The sequence below is a fragment of the Pseudorasbora parva genome, chromosome 10 (assembly GCF_024679245.1).
Source record: "Pseudorasbora parva isolate DD20220531a chromosome 10, ASM2467924v1, whole genome shotgun sequence".
NCBI classification, from domain to species: domain Eukaryota; kingdom Metazoa; phylum Chordata; class Actinopteri; order Cypriniformes; family Gobionidae; genus Pseudorasbora; species Pseudorasbora parva.
In genome coordinates, this window is record NC_090181.1 from 530033 (window position 1) to 552916 (window position 22884).

At 44.6% G+C, this 22884-nt stretch overlaps 1 protein-coding gene across 5 annotated transcripts in view; it reads left to right on the forward strand.

Annotated features, from left to right (window-relative positions):
• LOC137090859 (brain-enriched guanylate kinase-associated protein) overlaps positions 1 to 22884 on the forward strand; it is a 90091-nt gene that overhangs the window by 65147 nt on the left and 2060 nt on the right. Inside the window, exons 1-7 of one of the 5 annotated variants that reach the window (XM_067454824.1) lie at positions 6660 to 6670; positions 8504 to 8532; positions 11375 to 11462; positions 12233 to 12394; positions 14488 to 14554; positions 20557 to 20664; positions 21901 to 21984. In XM_067454824.1, the coding sequence (XP_067310925.1) occupies positions 11404 to 11462; positions 12233 to 12394; positions 14488 to 14554; positions 20557 to 20664; positions 21901 to 21984 (480 nt within the window). In that variant the 5' untranslated portion in view covers positions 6660 to 6670; positions 8504 to 8532; positions 11375 to 11403. Of the gene's footprint in view, positions 1 to 6659; positions 6671 to 7953; positions 8250 to 8503; positions 8533 to 11374; positions 11463 to 12232; positions 12395 to 14487; positions 14555 to 20556; positions 20665 to 21900; positions 21985 to 22884 lie in introns of those variants that run through there. The other 4 variants (XM_067454823.1, XM_067454825.1, XM_067454826.1 and 1 more) reach the window with 4 other exon arrangements.

Below are 22884 nucleotides of genomic sequence, written 5' to 3' on the forward strand. Positions count from 1 at the left end.
TGAGGTGTAGTCATAAAGACCATCTGATCTGTGCACAGGACACGTGAGCTCCAGTTTACGAGAAAACAACCCAATCAATCAATCAAACAATCAACCAATCAATCAATCAATCAATCAATCAATCAATCAATCAATCAATCAATCAATCAATCAATCAACCAACCAATCAATCAATCAACCAATCAATCAATCAATCAATCAATCAATCAATCAATCAATCAATCATCTTTATTTCTATCGCTCTTCTCCAGCGCCGATTGTGTCAGAGCAGCTTCAGTGTTAAACAGGACAATACTGCTGCAGAATTAGATTTGGCTGTACAGTCGTTCTGGAGTAAACAGTGATGTTATCAGCTTATTTTAATTTATCATAGAGAGACAATGTTGGCAGATCAGTATTATAGTTTATAGAATTAAATAAGACCTCATTCATTAATGTTATTTGTATATTTAGTTGAATAACTCTGATCTAATCAAAGCCACTTTAAAATGTTTATTTGAAAATCGAGTCTTCACTCGAAGCATCAAAGCATTAGTTACTCATTTCATAAAGCTTGCCTGCGTGTGTGTGTGTGTGTGTGTGTGTCTTAAAGCATCTTAATTATCAGAAACTTAGGGGCTAGTACCTGTAGCTGCTGAAAACTCTTCACTGTTTTAATATGTACTTCAAAACCCGTTTATATCTATCAGCACCTCTTAGGTTCATTCTCAGAAGTGTGTGGTTTTCACAGGGATCTTCATTTCGGTGCATTTTTTATGTGTGTCGTACCTCTGAAAAATAATTGGGTCCTGGTGGATACACGCCAGTTTTTAAACATATGCAGGCAGCGGTTGTCATGGCAACAAGGGGGACGACCACATTCTCTTGATCTATTTTCAGCTTAACACACACACACACACACACACACACACACACACACACACACACACACACACACACACACACACAGATATATATGATAGAGAATTAGATACATCTATTCCACAAGGAAATACAAAGTTATGTCATGAAGCTCTAGGTGGCGCAGGCTGACAGGTCCTTAACTCAACCTAATTTCAATCACATCGTTATCAACAGGGCACAGCTGATTGGTTCCTGCTGTATCAGTAGCTAATGAGCTAACATACTTAAACTTCAAATGTTTGGTTAGCATTTACCTTAGCAGTGCAACACGCTTTAAGGAACCCTCCACCTTCCCCAGCTCCACCTGTATAGATCTGCTACTCACCTAAAGGATTATTAGGAACACCTGTTCAATTTCTCATTAATGCCATTATCTAATCAGCCAATCACATGGTAGTTCTTCAGTGCATTTAGGGGTGTGGTCCTGGCCAAGACAATCTCCTGAACTCCAAATGTCAGAATGGGAAAGAAAGGTGATTTAAGCCGTTTTGAGCGTGGCATGGTTGTTGGTGCCAGACGGGCCGGTCTGAGTATTTCACAATCTGCTGTTACTGGGATTTACACACACAACCATTTCTAGGGTTTACAGAGAATGGTGTGAGAAGGGAAGAGCATCCAGTATGCAGCAGTCCTGTGGGAGAAAATGCCTTGTTGATGCTCGAGGTCAGAGGAGAATGGGCCGACTGATTCAAGCTGATAGAAGAGCAACTTTGACTGAAATAACCACTCGTTACAACCGAGGTATGCAGCAAAGCATTTGTGAAGCCACAACACACACAACCTTGAGGCGGATGGGCTACGACAGCAGAAGACCCCACCGGGTACCACTCATCTCCACTACAAATAGGAAAAAGAGGCGACAATCTGCACAAGCTCACCAAAATTGGACAGTTGAAGACTGGAGAAATGTTGCCTGGTCTGATGAGTCTCGATCTCTGTTGAGACATTCAGATGGTAGAGTCAGAATTTGGCGTAAACAGAATGAGAACATGGATCCATCATGCCTTGTTCCCACTGTGCAGGCTGGTGGTGGTGGTGTAATGGTGTGGGGGATGTTTTCTTGGCACACTTTAGGCCCCTTAGTGCCAATTGGGCATCGTTTAAATGCCACGGCCTACCTGAGCATTGTTTCTGACCATGTCCATCCCTTTATGACCACCATGTGCCCATCCTCTGATGGCTACTTCCAGCAGGATAATGCACCATGTCACAAAGCTCAAATCATTCCAAATTGGTTCTTGAACATGTCAATGAGTTGACTGAGCTAAAATGTCCGCCACAGTCCCCAGATCTCAACCCAATAGAGCATCTTTGGGATGTGGTGGAACGGGAGCTTCGTGCCCTGGATGTGCATCCCACAAATCTCCATCAACTGCAAGATGCTCTCCTATCAATATGGGCCGACATTTCTAAAGAATGCTTTCAGCAGCTTGATGATCAATGCCACGGAGAATTAAGGCAGTTCTGAAGGTGAAAGGGTCAGACACAGTATTAGTGTGTGTTCCTAATAATCCTTTAGGGGAGTGGATTGTACAGCAGCAGCAGGTCTTACTCACAGCAGTGTGTCTTGTCTGTATCTATGCAAGTCCTGTACTTGCTCTGCAGCAGCAATAACAGCATTTAGCTCCATTTAAGGAAAAGAGGCGGAGCAGAACTTACACATACATTTCATTGGCTCTTATGTGTCTTGTCGTTGTGCCAAATTTTAAATGTTCAGAAACTGAAGACAGAAGACACTGAAGAGCATTCTGCGCTCTGGCCCAAATCCATATTCAAGGCTTCGGAGCTCATGATCATCAGTTTAATGAGTATCTGAAATCTGACATCGATCGTCCACCAGAGGACGCTGAAAAACTCTACAGAAGATCAGTGTGAGATACGCCAATGAGAGTGTGTGAAAGGTCATAAACCCTCACAGAACCTTCATTAAACAACTGAATTCATTTATAGCGTTATCCCCTGATATTTTTGTCTCTGCCATTTTCACAGTTTTACGAGTAGAAGGAAATAAATGCAGCAATGCAACATAAATGATGCAGAAAATGAACAATTATGAAAGCTTTCCCTTGCCCAAGCGCCATTAAGACACTTTTTTTCTGAAAAGCTGCCTTAAAACAATATATATATTGTGAAAAATGTGATCCAAATGAAACTCTTAATGTGACACAAATGACAGTATTTCAGGAGATGTGATGGATCAGTGTTTCATAGCCGAACTGTGGCGATTTTGTTCTCTTGAACACGAGATGGAAACGCTGCTTTATTCCCAAATGTATCCCCATATGTTTAGGATGGAAACATAATTACAGATATCTGTCATGTTCTAAACAGTCGATGTGCTGATATCAGTGCCCTGAGACTCGAGTTAATCAGGATCTACTCATGGGTTCAAATTATTCAAGCTATATATTTTTTAAGTTAATGCATGGAACTGTAAAATGTATTACTGAATGTAAAGTAAGTTTCTGTGATTAAAAGCATTTGCCAAATGTGTGAATGTAAATGAGGTATTGAGACGACACAAGTCACTAAAACTTGAGATTTTCACAGAACAGATTTTTGTTAGATGGGTAAAGATTCCCCCTTTTCTGAGCAGTAAAGTAGCACAGACGTTTCTGAGTATCTGGATCTTTTCATTGGCTTTAAGGCAGTTATTGATCATAAAGCACAGACAGAGATCATCGGCATGCGTCTCTCTCTACAGGAGGCTTTCGCTCCTTCGACTTTAATGACGGCTTCTCACAGCAGCTGAAATTTCCCTCGAGATTCAATTCAATCAAGATCCTTTAACTTCTCGGATGATATATTTACATACAGGAAACTGAAAGAACATGAAAAAACAGCATAATATGAATGATCACAGTCTACAGAGGTCTGCTTGGCCTGATCTGTGCTGATTCTGGATAATAATGCACACGGCAGACGACCCACAACATCCGAGATCATCCTCAGCACGATGTTCAGTGTGTGTGTGTGTGTGTGTGTGGGCATGTTTTTGTGACATATGAGGACCCAAATGTGTATAATGCCATGGGTATGACACAGGTATTACAGGAGAGGGTGAAATATGAGGACATTACCCATGGCCCCACTTTACAAAAGGCTTATAAATCACACAGGAGGAGTTTTTATGAGAAAGTAAAAATGCAGAATGTTTAGGGGCAGTGTGTGTGTGTGTGTGTGTGTGAGAGAGAGAGAGTGTGTGTGTGTGTGTGTGATGGGTAGGTTTAGGGGCAGCGTAAGAGGATAGAACATACGGTTTGTACAGTATAAAACCATTACGCCTATGGAATGTCCCCACATGTCACAAAAACAAATGTGTGTGAGTGTGTGTGTGTGTGTGAGTGAGTGACAGATTCTTCTGTGCTGAACCCCTATGTGCTGCTCAGCATGATGCTTAAGGGTCTATTGATGTGTGTATCGATCAATCTGCCAGTCAATGGTTCAGTCATCGCTCATTCTAAACAATGTTCCATTCAATTGTCAGTTAAATGTATGTGATTCCACAGATATATGACCCAAGAGACTACAATACATGTACAATGTATTTCTTAGTTTCAGCCTTAATCACTGTTTCAATAGCTCGCTCTCACTAGTCGATACGGCACTCAACTTTCTTTGAACTGAGCACTTTAAAGGGATCTTTCTCACAGAAGTGATCATTTACTCGCCCTTATGTCACGTCTTTGTCTTCTGTGCAGCACAAAATAAAGAAAGTCAAAGGGCTCCAAAATTGTTCCTCTTCAAAATATCTTTATATCACAAAAAGATTTGGAAAGCAGGAGGGAGAGTAAATGATGACAGAATGATTGATGATTTATCATGACGGATTCAGTTTTTCCTTCATGCGTGTTTGTTGCTGTTTTGATAATGAAATTCACGTTTCAAATAAATACGATTATTTCTCTCACCCCATTGGCAGGTCATTTTGTCTGTTTTAAGCAAAAACTCACTTCATTTAGATATTTTTCCAAGAAAAAAAATCTTATGTCATTTTATTTATCTAATAAATGAAGCTTGATTTAAGAATTGTTAGATATTTGGACTGGAAACGAGACAAAAATACTAAATAAGAAGATAATTTTTTGCAGTGTAGTTCAGCAGCACTCGGCTCAGATGAAATGAAGCCTTGACACAACTTACCCATAAAGAGAGACATCTCCACCCAGCCCTACTGACCACAGAGCCGGCTGTGGTCTGCCACCGAGAGCAACTCCAATGAAGGATTGATTTATGGAACACAAGCTCTGCCCCACATCCCGTCCATCATGTGGCATCATGATCAATGCCCTGCTCTAAAGAGCAACTGACCTGGAAAGTTAACCAGGACTCCTCTGTTAGACTTTATCAGAACACATATGGAGAGTTTGTTCGGTATGCGTCCGCCAGCCTTATCACTTTTATGCACCTAATTTATTGTAACGTCTATGTGTTTGCCCTTGCAGAGCCGGGAGAGCGTTTGAGAAAGTGTGTCAGATCGGCCGCTCATCACTGGAGGCAACTGCATGTGGGGCAACCGTGCGGGACGTGAGAGCCGTCGAAGTCTGGCCAGCCCAGATCATCATGGTCCATTTTTCAATGCATATAAAAAATGAACGGCTTGTCGAAAACAGAAAGAGGGGTTTCGGTCAACAGGGCGGCGTCCCCCCTGAAGATGCAGCCAAGGCCCAAGATGGCGTCCAGCCGGCAGGAACGCGGCTCCTGTTCATCCTCTGCATCTTGTCCTGTTTTCTCCGGATGCGACCGAGATGAAGAGCCGCCGCCTCGCTGTCCATCCAGCCTTTCCTCACCCATCCTGCACAGCTCCTCCTCAATAAAGGGCTCCACCTCCAGCCTGCAAGGATCCTTGTCGAGTCTAAAGGGTTCGGCGACCTGCCTGAAGAGCTTTCCTGTATCCTCGGGTCTGCAGGGTTCCAGGCTTAGTCTCCGCAGCTCCAGCCCTAGTTTGCGAAGCTCCAGCCCTAGTTTGCGCAGCTCCAGTGAGGATGATAGCTGGGACACAAACAGCTGGAGCTCCGGGGCCACATGTCTGCTTCGCAGCTCCATTAAGCAGCACAGTGAGGAGGTTTTCCGGGTGCGTGCAAAATCGGCGAGCCAGCCAGGGGAAACGACCGATTCCGAGATTGGCTACCAGAACTCCGACAGCTGCCTGGAATCGGAGAGCCAGGAGGGAGAGGAGCAGGCGGTGGCGGAACGCAGAGATTCGACATCCTCTACTGCTTCCACGGCATCGACCAACTTAGAGCAGAAGATCGAAGAGAAGATCAAGTTCTCTCAGTTTTTGGACGAGGTGACGTGCAGGGTGTTGAACCCCGAGTATCTGCAAGCTTTCGGCGTGCCTCTCCGTCAGAAGGAGCCGCTTTTCACTTCCTCTCTCCAAAGTCTTAACCCATCCCCAGTTTCTAGTCCCCGCTCCTGCAAACCTCGGTTTGCTTACGGTAGGGATTCTACCGGCGATTTTAGGGACGTTACCGTGCACAAATGGGCCAAGTGCATGCCAAGCTGCAAGATTCTGGACGCAAGCAAGACCCTGAGAAGGACTCAAGAGGAATCGGAAACATTAGGAAAGACCTACCTAGAGACTGACATCGACCGAGTGAGGAGAGAAGACGAAATGAGCACGAGAGACGTGGAGACTAGAGCTTTACAGCTGAGTGGCGAATCTTCTCGCAGATGCCAGAGCCCGGTTTTAAAGCGTTCAGACGGGGCTCCGCGACCGCCATATCGCTCAACCTCGCTAGCGAGAGCCGCTGCGAGCAACATCCCGGTGAGTCTCCACCAAGCGGCAACCTCTCTAGAAGCCAATACGGAAGTAATGTAAACTTTTCTCGAAAATTTCACGACTTGCCACTAGGGCTCCAGAAGGAGCAGAATCTTATTGAGCCCCATGTTAAAATTCCCAACTTTACAGCAGAAAAAACATGTTTACAGCTTTGTGCAAATTTGGTCTAAATGGCTAATTTTTGCCCCTCATGACGACTGTGAGGGGGGTGATTTTTTTTATAACTCATTCGTTAGCCTTAAAGTTCTGCATAATTAAGGGCGCGGTTACAGGTGGATAGCCATTTATCCGCCGTCTATAGTCATTGCGTCACCTCAGCTCCGCCCACATCCCGCCTCTGCCCATTTTCTGTTATCCGGGAGTGACACGCGATGACTCGCTCGCAAGATGGTGATGGCTCGCCCCCTACGTTACGCTTCAGAACGGCTAATCGGAATCCAATGGGTGACGTCACGGACACTACGGCCATATTTGTTTACAGTCTATGGTCTCCACCCATAAACCCTCCTGAATCCAGGGCTTCCTGTTTTACGACACTTGCTTTATGATTATAAAAGTCAGTGTTGTGTTCTAGCTCGTTTCTGGATCGCTGATGAAGTTGTTGATTGCTCTATGTTTACTTTCTGAAGGAACTGATTTGGACTGCTGTCCGGTCACTAAAGTTCCACTGCTCCACTGCAAAAAATGCTCTTCTTACTCAGTATTTTTGTCTTGTTTTATGTCCAAATATCTAAACATTCTTACATTAAGAAACATTTACTAGACAAGCAAAAGTAATTGTCTTGTTTTGGGGAAAAATAACTCAAAATGAAGAGAGTTTTTGCTTAAAATAAGATAAATAATCTGCCAATGGGGTGAGAAAAATAATCTTAATTCAAACAGAAAACAAGATTATTTATCTCACCCCATTGGCAGATTATTTATCTTATTTTAAGCAAAAACTCTCTTCATTTTGAGTTATTTAGACTTGAAACAAGACAAAAATACTGAGTAAGAAGAGCATATTTTGCATTGCACACAAAAAGTGTTTCGTTAACGTTCCCAGTAAGTATTTCTTAATAGCAACATTAAAAAAACTAAACCTGGAAGTCACCAAACGTTCAGTGCCTTTTGCCTCATCTTATGGAACATTATTTTGAGGTCCCAGGAGTAACCTCTGCTCTATGACAGCACTTATTAAAGTACATCAGCCTTTCCTATTATTCACAGCGATGCCGCCGCCGCCGTCTGGACACACTTCTGCCAGCGTATTAATAATTCATTCGCTCTGTTGTTTCTGGAAGTGCAAATGTCAATCATAAAGGCAGAGACGATACAGCCGTCAGCTCGAGTCACTGCCATTGCAGCTGTGTGTCTGAACAGAAGAATTCTCCATTACAGGAAAGCCGACGCGTTTTTCTGGAGGGATTTTTCCGCTCAGTAATAAAAGCGTTGAGCAGTGTGTGACGGGAATAATGGGCTCTCAGCTGAGACGTGTATGTGGATCGTTGCCATATGACAGTTTTGGTTTGAGCGTTAAGAAGACGCTCTGCAGGAAACACTCATCTCAGTGACACTGCTTGAGGTGTGAACACACGGTGTGTGTGTGTGTGTGTGAGACGGATACTGCTGAACATCTTAATAGCTTCTCTCTGCAGAAATGCTAATATTTAATCTGACTGTCAGCTCGTTTGCCACTCAGCGTCTCCCCAAACAAACGAGCTGCGATTGGTGTTTAACGACTGAGCTGTGATGCTTCACGAGCAGACGGTGTGTGTGATGTGAGATGACAGCTGTCAGTCACATTAATAACTGAGTGTCTTCCATCTGTTTCTGCAGGTCTCTGATGGAGACGCTTGTGGCAGCAGGTATAGACGCTCTTCTTCTCTTCCTCTCCTCTTCTCTTCCTTCCTTCCTTCTCCTTCTGTCTCTGTAGCTCAGGCTCGATGAGAGCGGTGTGTGTGTGTGTGTGTCGCACTGTGTGAATGTTGAGTGTGTTTAGAGGTAGAACACGCTCATCTGATCATGACACGCAAGCTTTACAGACGGTGAGTGGCACGCGGGAAGAGCTGCATGTTTTAGTGTGTGTGTGTGTGTGTGTGTAAATGTATTAAACTATAATACTGATCTGCCAACATTGTCTCTCTATGATAAATTAAAATAAGCTGATAACATTACTGTTTACTCCAGAACGACTGTACAGCCAAATCTAATTTTGTCGCAATATTATCCTGTTTGACACTGTGAAGCTGCTTTGACACAATCGTGATTGTAAAAGCGCTATATAAATAAAGTTGATTGATTGATTGATTGTGTGTGTGTGTGTGTGTGTGTGTGTGTGTGAGAGAGAGAGCTGATTGCACTTCATTGTGTGTTTGAGATTCTCTGAGTCTAATATGTTACTGGCACTGATATGATCATCAGTTATTGATAGTAGTATTTCTGCTTCAGTATGACGAGTAAATGCTCAGGGTTGTCAACTTTTAAGTTCAGGTTGGAGTGAGATTTTTTTGGGGGGGGGGGGGGGGGGAAGAAATAATATGTTTTAGCAATAGTTTAAACATTTCTTGGGTCAAATGATATGCCATTCCTTAATATTCACTTGTGAGTGATAATATAACATTATTCATTAAAAATATTAGGATGCAAGTTTTGAAATTTCACATTAAAGAAAATATCTAAGATCATATCTAAATATTTATTAGAATGCAAAGACTGCAATATATTTTTGAGCATCTAGATTACATAAATGTATATTTATTAAAGAGCCATAAGGCACCTACTGGGTAATGGCATTACAAATAAGCATTATTATTTTTTAGCCACAAAATGACTGTAATTTGCCTCTTTGAATTGAAATTCTCTATTTTAACCTTAATTACTACACTACCTGTAAAATAAATAATAGAAAAAATATCTACAAATATTAGAAGAAAAATATTTTAAGTGGTCATTTATTGACAATAATTATTGCACAAATAGTATTTAGTACCAAAAGATCTCCTCAAAATATTCAATAAATATAATTTAACTAAAATATAGAACTTTTATTTAATTGAAAAATAGTTACGGTGTATGGTCACATTTGACCATCAATGAGTATTAGTGGGACCAATTAGTAAGGAATACCTGAGGGCTAAATACAAGAATACAATTAATGTTAACAATGTTGCATCTCTATCACTCTCCGTAATGAAACGATCCTGTAAATATGGCTGACTTAATAATCAATAAACACTAACACTATGCTGTACTGTTAACCAAAACTTGCAGCTGTGTAGTGAAACTGTTGTGTATCCGCTTAAGCCATTCAAATTCATTGGCACAGCGCTAGAAGTATTGAGCGCTCATGGGCCACGCGACCAGCGCGCACCGCAGGGAGACGAGAGCATGCAACTCCGCTTTTCAACGCCTCTGGCTTTAACATTATGCCACATTAGCGCCAAAACGCTATTTATTGTTTGAATTTCACATTAAAACACATTGAAAAAAAATAAAGCTTAGCTTTGTTTAATATCAAAAGCAGGTTTGGCAATTTGGCGTGAGATTGAGTTGGGCAACCCTGATGCTTATTTAAAGGGCTCCTTCAGCGCTGGGAAGATGAATCTGTATTTAAACAGGGTCATTACTGTAGTAGAAATGTGAAATTATTTTTGAATGTGGTGCCTTCTAGACTGAGAAAAGACAGAAAATGTATTTTTGTCTCATGGGGATGAAAGACTACAATTCCCAGAATGCTTCGCTGCCCTGTGAGGCCACGCCCACAGCCACCGCTACTGGATTACTGTGACTGAGTTAGAGAAGACACTACAATTAAAAACTGAACGTGTGTGTTCAATATAATGAGTGAGTCACCGCGCGAGTCTCACAGCACTGAGCACTGACTGCAGGAGTGATGAGAGCTGAGGTGATCACGACTACACTCGCGGCATACATTCACAACGCGAGTTCAGTCTGGCGCGTTTCAGTTCATGCCTTTACAAGCTTAACTTTCATAGAAATTAATTTGAGAAGTTAAAAGACTTACATTGCTCACTACAGCTCCGTTTAAATGATCCTGTAGCTGCGACCTGAGCTCTCCCTGCGAGTCAGTTGAGTGTGACCGCCCATCCTCCATGCGCGGATTCAAAACATGATGAAATGGCTCCCTCTGCTGGCTGTAGTCTTTAGCCTTTAGGCAAACATTCCTCCTATGATGCAAAAATCGTCAATTTGCATCATAGGAGGAATTTTTCCAGAAATAAAATGCATAAATCTCTTATCTCAGGGGGATATGAGGGGGGAAAGCTCAATCATTTGAATATAATCCAGGGTTTCTACTGATACAAAGCCATATGCTAATCGCTGAAGGAACCCTTTAATAGAGATTCACTTCTCTATGTCTTACTGTCTTTTGGTGAGGCTCAGAACTGAACACACACACACACACACACGTTGAGATATTTGTGCTGGAGAACTAGACCGAAACACAGAGAAAGAACAGAGGTGCCTTCTGCCACACACACAGCACTGACGTCTGTAAAGTGAATCAGACAGGTGTGTGTGTGTCTGTGTGTGTGTCTCTGTGTGTGTGTGTTTGTGTGTGTGTGTGTGTGTGTGTGTGTGTGTGTGTGTGTGTGTGTGTGTGTGTGTGTGTGTGTGTGTGTGTGATACTGAATATTAGTCCTGACCCGTTCGTCCATCCGTCTGTGTCTGTCTGTGATTCTGCAGGAAACACTCACAAACACACTTAGACAAACATGAACAAGATTTATATCGGGAAAACGGCAGTAAAAGCTGGAAAACATCAGAAGAGAAGGTAAGAGGAGAGAGAGAGAGAGCGAGAGAGAGAGATAATCCGTCCATCTCTTCATCTAAATGTCATCCGCACTCATTGATCGCCTGATCTGGTTATGATCGATCATCAGATTAACTCAAATACAGTTATGGCAGCGGTGACATCACTTCCTGCTCCGCATCCGCAGCGAACAGTACAGACAAAACCAGCTTAGCCTAAACTACACACTGTCCGTCTGAATCTGTGTGTCCTTCCTTAGTGTTGTGTTCACACACACACACACACACACACACGCACACGCACACACACACACACACACGCACGCACACACACACACACACGCACACACACACGCACGCACACACACACACGCACATCTGTGTTGATCATCAGATCCTCATATGAGTGTGTGTGTGTGTGTGTGTTGATCATCAGATCCTCATATGAATGTGTGTGTGCGTGTGTGTGTGTGTGTGTGTGTGTGTGTGTGTGTTGATCATCAGATCCTCATATGAATGTGTGTGTGTGTGTGTGTGTGTGTGTGTTGATCATCAGATCTTCATATGAGTGTGTGTGTGTGTGTGTGTCTGTTTGTGTTGATCATCAGATCCTCATGAGTGTGTGTGTGTTGATCATCAGATCTTCATATGAGTGTGTGTGTGTGTGTGTGTCTGTTTGTGTTGATCATCAGATCCTCATGTGTGTGTTTGCGTTGATCATCAGATCCTTGTGTGTGTTTGCGTTGATCATCAGATCCTCATATGTGTGTGTGTGTGTGTGTGTGTGTGCAGCTCAGTGCAGGAGCAGAAGGAGGATCTGCGCAGGCGTCTCAGCTCCACCACACACACACTGCAGCAGCTGGAGAGCGAGTTCAAGTCGACGCGTCAGTTTCTGGAGGCGGAGCTCCGGCGAGCCCAAGAGGAGATGGACAAACTCACGGACAAACTGCGCAGGTCAGAAAACACACCCCCTCTGAGAAGGACATACAGCGCTCGAAGTGACATTACAGTCTGAGATCTGAAGCTAACAGAACAACACACACACAGGAGTCTTAATCTGAGCAAACACTAATATAAGCTCAAAGCCTGGAGCAAAAATAAAGGCTATCTTCAGCGATGAGCATATGGCTTTGAGTCAGTAGAACAAATGATCGTGCTCCTCATATCCCCCTCAGACGAGAGATTTAGGCATTTAATTTCTGGAAAAATTCCTCCAATGACGCAAATTGACGATATTTGCCTCATCTTTGGAGTGTTTGTCCAGAGGCTAAAGACTACAGCCAGCAGAGGGAGCCGTTTCCTCATGTTTAACACTCGCTCATGAGGATGGAGATCACACTCACAGCTCAGCTCAGCTCAGGCATTAAACGGAGCTAGGCGGAGCAATGGACTCCTGCAGCGTTTGTGCTGTGGCACTCCCTCAGCGGCTCAATCTCGTTATATTGAACACACACGTTCAGTATTTAAAGGGGGGGTGAAATGCTGTTTCATGCATACTGATCTTTTTACACTGTTAAAGACTTGGAATCCCATACTAAACATAGACAAAGTTTCAAAAGTTAAGGTGGACGTTTGATGGGAGTATTTCTTTGTCAAAAATACTACTTCCGGTTAGTCATAAGTTTCGGCAAGTTTTTTGAGATCATGCGTCCCCATTGACGTTAGTGGGGGCGGAATTTCCTTGTATGGGCCTTACGGACAATTCTACCGGAAGCGCGTGAGAGAGAGAGAGGGAGAGAGAGAGAGAGAGAGAGAGAGAGAGGGAGAGAGCGAAAGTAACAGGCTACGCCCATCAAAGCGCTGGCTTGTAGGATGCTAAACAGGTGATATAACCAGTAGCTACTGACTTACCCACTGATAGGCCGGCGGTCGATCTGTATTAGCACTTTCCTCACGCGACGGGCGAATCACTTTCCTCACTGAGCGACTCACTTTCCTCACGCGGCGGGCGAATCACTTTCCTCACTGAGCGAATCACTTTCCTCACTGAGCGACTCACTTTCCTCACGCGGCAGGCGAATCACTTTCCTCACTGAGCGAATCACTTTCCTCACAGAGCGACTCACTTTCCTCACGCGGCGGGCGAATCACTTTCCTCACTGAGCGAATCACTTTCCTCACAGAGCGAATCACTTTCCTCACGCGGCGGGCGAATCACTTTCCTCACTGAGCGAATCACTTTCCTCACAGAGCGAATCACTTTCCTCACGCGGCGGGCGAATCACTTTCCTCACTGAGCGAATCACTTTCCTCACAGAGCGAATCACTTTCCTCACGCGGCGGGCGAATCACTTTCCTCACTGAGCGAATCACTTTCCTCACAGAGCGAATCACTTTCCTCACGCGACGGGCGAATCACTTTCCTCACAGAGCGACTCACTTTCCTCACTGAGCGAATCACTTTCCTCACAGAGCGAATCACTTTCCTCACGCGGCGGGCGAATCACTTTCCTCACTGAGCGAATCACTTTCCTCACAGAGCGAATCACTTTCCTCACAGAGCGACTCACTTTCCTCACTGCAGCGCGCTGCTGCACACGTCATTATTTAGCTCCGCTCACATGACACGCCCCCACCCGCTCGGCTTTTTTCGGAAAGACTCGGAACAGCGCATCTTTCTTATATAATTATAAAAAAAATAAAGACTTTTCGGAGATATGCAGGATGCAATGCTACTCTATAGGTACTCAAGATTGACAAGACACTGACTGAAACTGAGTGTTTCACCCCCCCTTTAACCATAGTGTCTGTTCTCTATCTCAGTCACAGTAATCCAGTAGCGGGTGGGCGTGGCCTCAAAGGGCAGCGAAGCATTCTGGGAATTGTAGTCTTTCATCCCCATGAGGCAAAAATACATTTTCTGTCTTTTCTCAGTCTAGAAGGCACCAAATTCAAAAATAATTTCGCATTTCTACTACAGTAATGACCCAGTTTAAATACAGGTTCATCTTCCCAGTGCTGAAGGACCCCTTAACTAAATAACTCACAGATGAGAGCGTCTGACTTCATCCTCATCTTCCTCTTCTTCATCCTCCTCTCTCCTGCAGGATTCAGAGCAGTTACGCGGCTCTACAGAGAATAAACCAGGACATGCAGGAGAACATCCACCGAACGGTAACAGATCCTGGTTCACTTAAATCCAAATGACTTCAATTGAATTGACTTAGAGGCCAGCTATTGTGCAAAATTTACTCTAACATGGTGTTTGAACATAAATGTGTGTCAGCAGTGTTACACAACCACACTATAATGGTGAAAATACACACACTATCCACATTTAATCTCAAAATGACAGACTCCGCCCTATTTGCATAGACCACACCCATGACTGCTAACGAACTCCACCCTATTAGCATAGACCACACCAATGACTGCTGGCGGACTCCGCCCTATTAGCATAGACCACACCAATGACTGCTGGCGGACTCCACCCTATTAGCATAGACCACACCCATGACTGCTGGCGGACTCCGCCCTATTAGCATAGACCACACCCATGACTGCTGATGGACTCCGCCCTATTAGCATAGACCACACCCATGACTGCTGGCGGACTCCGCCCTATTAGCATAGACCACACCAATGACTGCTGGCGGACTCCGCCCTATTAGCATAGACCACACCCATGACTGCTGGCGGACTCCGCCCTATTAGCATAGACCACACCAATGACTGCTGGCGGACTCCGCCCTATTAGCATAGACCACACCCATGACTGCTGACGGACTCTGCCCTATTAGCATAGACCACACCCATGACTGCTGGCGGACTCCGCCCTATTACCATAGACCACACCCATGACTGCTGACGGACTCTGCCCTATTAGCATAGACCACAGCCATGACTGCTGACGGACTACGCCCTATTTGCATAGACCACGCCAATGACTGCTGACGGACTCTGCCCTATTTGCATAGACCACACCCATGACTGCTGATGGACTCTGCCCTATTAGCATAGACCACACCCACGACATGCTGACGGACTCTGCCCTATTAGCATAGACCACACCCATGACTGCTGACGGACTCTGCCCTTTTAGCATAGACCACAGCCATGACTGCTGGCGGACTCCGCCCTATTTGCATAGACCACACCCATGACTGTTGGCGGACTCCGCCCTATTTGCATAGACCACACCCATGATTGCTGGCGGACTCCGCCCTATTTGCATAGACCACGCCCATGACTGTTGGCGGACTCCACTCTATTTGCATAGACCACACCCATGATTGCTGGCGGACTCCGCCCTATTTGCATAGACCACACCCACGACATGCTGACGGACTCTGCCCTATTAGCATAGACCACACCCATGACTGCTGAAGGACTCTGCCCTATTAGCATAGACCACACCCATGACTGCTGATGTATTACGTCTTATTTGCATAGACCCTGTTCATGAATATTGACAGACTCCGCCCTATTTGCATGAGCTCAAAAACTCTTGTTTACCATTTGAATATTTTTGCACTTTCTTTGCACATTTTATATTTGATTACTGTAAACGTTTGATTATTAGTCCTCGTGTGAAGCCTTACTGTAAACGTTTGATTATTAGTCCTCATGTGAAGCCTTACTGTAAACGTTTGATTATTAGTCCTCATGTGAAGCCTTACTGTAAACGTTTGATTATTAGTCCTCATGTGAAGCCTTACTGTAAACGTTTGATTATTAGTCCTCATGTGAAGCCTTACTGTAAACGTTTGATTATTAGTCCTCATGTGAAGCCTTACTGTAAACGTTTGATCATTAGTCCTCATGTGAAGCCTTACTGTAAACGTTTGATCATTAGTGCTCATGTGAAGCCTTACTGTAAACGTTTGATTATTAGCCCTCATGTGAAGCCTTACTGTAAACGTTTGATTATTACTCCTCGTGTGAAGCCTTACTGTAAACGTTTGATTATTAGTCCTCATGTGAAGCCTTACTGTAAACGTTTGATTATTAGTCCTCATGTGAAGCCTTACTGTAAACGTTTGATTATTAGTCCTCATGTGAAGCCTTACTGTAAACGTTTGATCATTAGTGCTCATGTGAAGCCTTACTGTAAACGTTTGATTATTAGTCCTCATGTGAAGCCTTACTGTAAACGTTTGATTATTAGTCCTCATGTGAAGCCTTACTGTAAACGTTTGATTATTAGTCCTCATGTGAAGCCTTACTGTAAACGTTTGATTATTAGTCCTCATGTGAAGCCTTACTGTAAACGTTTGATTATTAGCCCTCATGTGAAGCCTTACTGTAAACGTTTGATTATTAGTCCTCTTGTGAAGCCTTACTGTAAACGTTTGATTATTAGCCCTCATGTGAAGCCTTACTGTAAACGTTTGATTATTAGTCCTCATGTGAAGCCTTACTGTAAACGTTTGATTATTAGTCCTCATGTGAAGCCTTACTGTAAACGTTTGATTATTAGTCCTCTTGTGAAGCCTTACTGTAAACGTTTGATTATTAGCCCTCATGTGAAGCCTTACTGTAAACGTTTGATTATTAGTCCTCATGTGAAGCCTTACTGTAAACGTTTGATTATTAGTCCTCATGTGAAGCCTTACTGTAAACGTTTGATTATTAGTCCTCATGTGAAGCCTTACTGTAAACGTTTGATTATTAATCCTCATGTGAAGCCTTACTGTAAACGTTTGATTATTAGTCCTCATGTGAAGCCTTACTGTAAACGTTTGATTATTAGTCCTCATGTGAAGCCTTACTGTAAACGTTTGATTATTAGTCCTCATGTGAAGCCTTACTGTAAACGTTTGATTATTAGTCCTCATGTGAAGCCTTACTGTAAACGTTTGATTATTAATCCTCATGTGAAGCCTTACTGTAAACGTTTGATTATTAGTCCTCATGTGAAGCCTTACTGTAAACGTTTGATTATTAGTCCTCATGTGAAGCCTTACTGTAAACGTTTGATTATTAGTCCTCTTGTGAAGCCTTACTGTAAACGTTTGATCATTAGTCCTCATGTGAAGCCTTACTGTAAACGTTTGATTATTAGTCCTCTTGTGAAGCCTTACTGTAAACGTTTGATTATTAGTCCTCATGTGAAGCCTTACTGTAAACGTTTGATTATTAATCCTCATGTGAAGCCTTACTGTAAACGTTTGATTATTAGTCCTCATGTGAAGCATTACTGTAAACGTTTGATTATTAGTCCTCGTGTGAAGCCTTACTGTAAACGTTTGATTATTAGTCCTCGTGTGAAGCCTTACTGTAAACGTTTGATTATTAGTCCTCGTGTGAAGCCTTACTGTAAACGTTTGATTATTAGTCCTCGTGTGAAGCCTTACTGTAAACGTTTGACTATTAGTCCTCGTGTGAAGCCTAACTGTAAACGTTTGATTATTAGTCCTCATGTGAAGCCTTACTGTAAACGTTTGATTATTAGTCCTCATGTGAAGCCTTACTGTAAACGTTTGACTATTAGTCCTCATGTGAAGCCTTACTGTAAACGTTTGATCATTAGTCCTCATGTGAAGCCTTACTGTAAACGTTTGATTATTAGTCCTCATGTGAAGCCTTACTGTAAACGTTTGATTATTAGTCCTCATGTGAAGCCTTACTGTAAACGTTTGATTATTAGTCCTCATGTGAAGCCTTACTGTAAACGTTTGATTATTAGTCCTCGTGTGAAGCCTTACTGTAAACGTTTGATTATTAGTCCTCATGTGAAGCCTTACTGTAAACGTTTGATTATTAGTCCTCATGTGAAGCCTTACTGTAAACGTTTGACTATTAGTCCTCATGTGAAGCCTTACTGTAAACGTTTGATTATTAGTCCTCATGTGAAGCCTTACTGTAAACGTTTGATTATTAGTCCTCGTGTGAAGCCTTACTGTAAACGTTTGATTATTAGTCCTCATGTGAAGCCTTACTGTAAACGTTTGATTATTAGTCCTCATGTGAAGCCTTACTGTAAACGTTTGATTATATGAAGCTGATGTCTGCTCACGGCACACACTGATGGATGAGGACTATCCTCTGCAGGACTCTGGAGACCGGTTCAGAGTAAATCACGTGTGTATGTGGATAACCTTCTGATATGTAATTTTAAGTTGTTCAAATGATAGAAATGAAGGTCAAAAGGGCTGATGGGACGAGAGAAAGAGAGAGTGTGTGCGTGTGTGTGTGTGTGAGAGAGAGAAATCCCATCTGATGGAAACTCTCGTTTGAGCAGCACATCCTTCATCTGCATTACGAATATTATGATTACAGATTAGACATTGATGTAGTCTATATTATTTTTGACCGTTTGCTGAAGTGTTTGCACTGAATAAAAGCATCTGCTGAATGCACGCATTTAAATAAATCTATTGCACATTTCGATGGCCGCTTAAACACACATCACTGCGTCTTCATTAAGGAGAGTTTATTGAGCCGGCTCTGAATCTGCTTCAGTTTAACACACAGGAGACAGACTGCGTCACACAGAGCCACACACACACACACACGCACAAACACAGACACAGACACACACACGCACAGACGCACACGCACAGGCACAGGCACAGGCACAGGCACAGGCACAGGCACAGGCACAGGCACAGGCACAGGCACAGGCACAGACACAGGCACAGGCACAGGCACAGGCACAGGCACAGACGCACAGGCACAGGCACAGGCACAGGCACAGGCACAGGCACAGGCACAGGCACAGGCACAGGCACAGGCACAGACACAGGCACAGACACAGACACAGGCACAGACACAGGCACAGGCACAGGCACAGACACAGGCACAGGCACAGGCACAGGCACAGACACAGGCACAGGCACAGGCACAGACACAGGCACAGGCACAGACACAGGCACAGGCACAGGCACAGACACAGGCACAGGCACAGGCACAGGCACAGGCACAGGCACAGGCACAGGCACAGGCACAGACGCGCACGCGCAGGCGCAGGCGCAGGCGCAGACGCAGACGCAGACGCACAGGCACAGGCACAGGCACAGGCACAGGCACAGGCACAGACACAGGCACAGGCACAGACACAGGCACAGGCACAGGCACAGGCACAGGCACAGGCACAGACACAGACACAGACACAGACACACACACACACACGCACAGACGCACAGACGCACACGCACAGGCACAGGCACAGGCACAGGCACAGGCACAGGCACAGGCACAGGCACAGGCACAGACACAGACACAGACACAGACACAGACACACACGCACACACGCACAGGCACAGGCACAGGCACAGGCACAGGCACAGACACAGACACACACACGCACAGACGCACACGCACAGGCACAGGCACAGACACAGACACAGGCACAGGCACAGGCACAGACACAGGCACAGGCACAGGCACAGGCACAGGCACAGGCACAGGCACAGGCACAGACACACACGCACAGACGCACAGACGCACAGACGCACAGGCACAGGCACAGGCACAGGCACAGGCACAGGCACAGACACAGGCACAGACACACACACACACACGCACAGACGCACACGCACAGGCACAGGCACAGGCACAGACACAGGCACAGACACAGGCACAGACACAGGCACAGGCACAGGCACAGGCACAGGCACAGGCACAGGCACAGGCACAGGCACAGGCACAGGCACAGACACACACGCACAGACGCACAGACGCACAGACGCACAGGCACAGGCACAGGCACAGGCACAGGCACAGGCACAGGCACAGGCACAGACACAGACACAGACACAGACACACACACACACACACACACGAAACATTTTTAAATCTGCATTTTTACTTTATCAAAAAAACATAATTTAGTATGTTTTTAAAGCTATCTGAAATATGAGGACATTTGAAATGTCCTCATAAACCACATAAACAGGGACACACACATTTGCTCACCCAAACACACACACACACACACACACACACCGATCCATCTGTCAGACAGTTGAAGTGTGTGCTGCTGATCTCTGATGATCGGCTGCTTTCTAGAAAAGACACGAGTGTAAAATAACATCTTTTAATCTTATTTGGAGAGGTAGAACTATAAACATCATGAACCACAGTTTCTCATGAAAGACCAGAGGCTAAAAAAAGCAGGCACTAAAGTGTGTGTGTGTCCTGTGTGTGTGTGTGTGTGTGTGTGTGTGTTTCAGACTCAGCGTTATGAGGACGAGAAGAGATCTCTGAGTCGAGAGATCGTCACGCTGAAGAAACATCTGATGGAGGCCGAGATCACCATCCAGAAGCTGCGAGCGGATAACGTACGACAGGCCTCAGACAGACACACACAGACACACACACACACACACACACACACACACACACACACACACACACACACACACACACACACACACACACACACAGCGTTTCTGCCATTACATGATTTAATTGATAGTTCAATATACAATTCTCAGTGATTTACTGACAAACCGCAGACGGACGGCGGTAACTTCTGAAGTTATTGATCAGCTCTGATGGGTTCAGTGTTTCTGAGGTGTGTGTGTGTGTGTGTGTGTGTGTGTGTGTGTGTGTGAGCCTGTTTATGTGGTTTATGAGGACACAAATTTGTATAACTACATGGGTATTACACTGGTATTACACTATAAATGTGGTTTATGAGGACATATCAAATGTCCTCATAATTCAAATGGCCTTAAAAACATACTAAATGATGTTTTTTTGAGAAAGTAAAAATGCAGAATGTTTCCTGTGATCGGTAGGTTTAGGGGCAGTGTGTGTGTGTGTGTGTGTGTGTGTGTGTGTGTGTGTGTGTGTGTGTGTGTGTGTGTGTGTGATGGGTAGGTTTAGGGGCAGTGTGTGTGTGTGTGTGTGTGTGTGTGTGTGTGTGATGCGTAGGTTTAGGGGCAGTGTGTGTGTGTGTGTGTGTGTGTGTGTGTGTGTGTGTGTGTGTGTGTGTGTGTGATGGGTAGGTTTAGGGGCAGTGTGTGTGTGTGTGTGTGTGTGTGTGATGGGTAGGTTTAGGGGCAGTGTGTGTGTGTGTGTGTGTGTGTGTGTGTGTGTGTGTGTGATGGGCAGGTTTAGGGGCAGTGTGTGTGTGTGTGTGTGTGTGTGTGTGTGTGTGTGTGTGTGTGATGGGTAGGTTTAGGGGCAGTGTGTGTGTGTGTGTGATGGGTAGGTTTAGGGGCAGTGTGTGTGTGTGTGTGATGGGTAGGTTTAGGGGCAGTGTGTGTGTGTGTGATGGGTAGGTTTAGGGGCAGTGTGTGTGTGTGTGTGTGTGTGTGTGTGTGTGTGTGTGTGTGATGGGCAGGTTTAGGGGCAGTGTGTGTGTGTGTGTGTGTGTGTGTGTGTGTGTGTGTGTGTGTGTGTGTGTGTGTGTGTGTGTGTGTGTGTGTGATGGGTAGGTTTAGGGGCAGGGGCAGTGTAAGGGGATAGAAAATACGGTTTGTACAGTATAAAAACCATTACGCCTGTGGAGAGTCCCTGTAAACCACATAGACCAACATATATGTGTGTGTGTGTGTGTTTTTCTGCAGGATCTGTACAGGAAAGACTGTAATTTGGCGGCTCAACTGCTCCAGTGCGGGAAATCTCCTCACAGAGCACACAGACTGTCTGAGGTACACACACACACACACACACACACACTTGCATAGAAAAATGCATAGTATGATTTATAGGCTGTTTTTCTCACATGGCCCAAAAACATTCTCCACACACACACACACACACACACACACACACACACACACACACACACACACACACACACACACGTTTCTTTCTCAAAGGGAATCTGGTCCTAAAATAGCTCAACCTTACAGAGAGTCGGAGGCGCAGCAAATCCTTTCGTCTCATTCTGCGGAGAGAGAGAGAGAGAGAGAGAGAGAGAGAGAGAGAGAGAGAGAGAGAGAGAGAGAGAGAGAGAGAGAGAGAGAGAGAGAGAGAGAGAGAGAGAGACTGACTGTGTGTGTGTGTGTGTGTGTGTGTGTGTGAGTGTGTATGTGTGTGTTTCAAGCAAAAACTCTCTTCCTTTTGAGTTATTTTCCACCAAAACAAGACAATTACTTTTGCTTGTCTAGTAAATACTTCTTATCTTAAAGCCGGGGTGAAATGCTGTTTCCTGCACACTGAGCTTTCCACTGTTAAAGACTTGGATTCCCATCCTAAACATAGACAAAGTTTCAAAAACTAATGTTGGACGTTTGATGGAGTATTTCTGTGTCAAAAATACTCCTTCCGGTTTCTCAGAAGTTTCGGAGAGTTTTTTTCGAGTATGGGTCGGCTTGACGTTAATAGAGCGGAAGGTCCTTGTATGGGCCGTACGGGCTCTTCTCCCGGTAGGGCGCGCGCGTGACTAGAGCGAGAGAGGAAACGCACGCCCATACACACTCTCAGCTGCAGATCCAGTCGTCCGTGAACACTTCTGTCGTTATAGTCCGCGCCGCGCTCCACTTTATTCCTCTGGGTGACGTCGAGAGACTTCAACGCTTCAGCACAGCATTCTGGGAAGGCAGCGC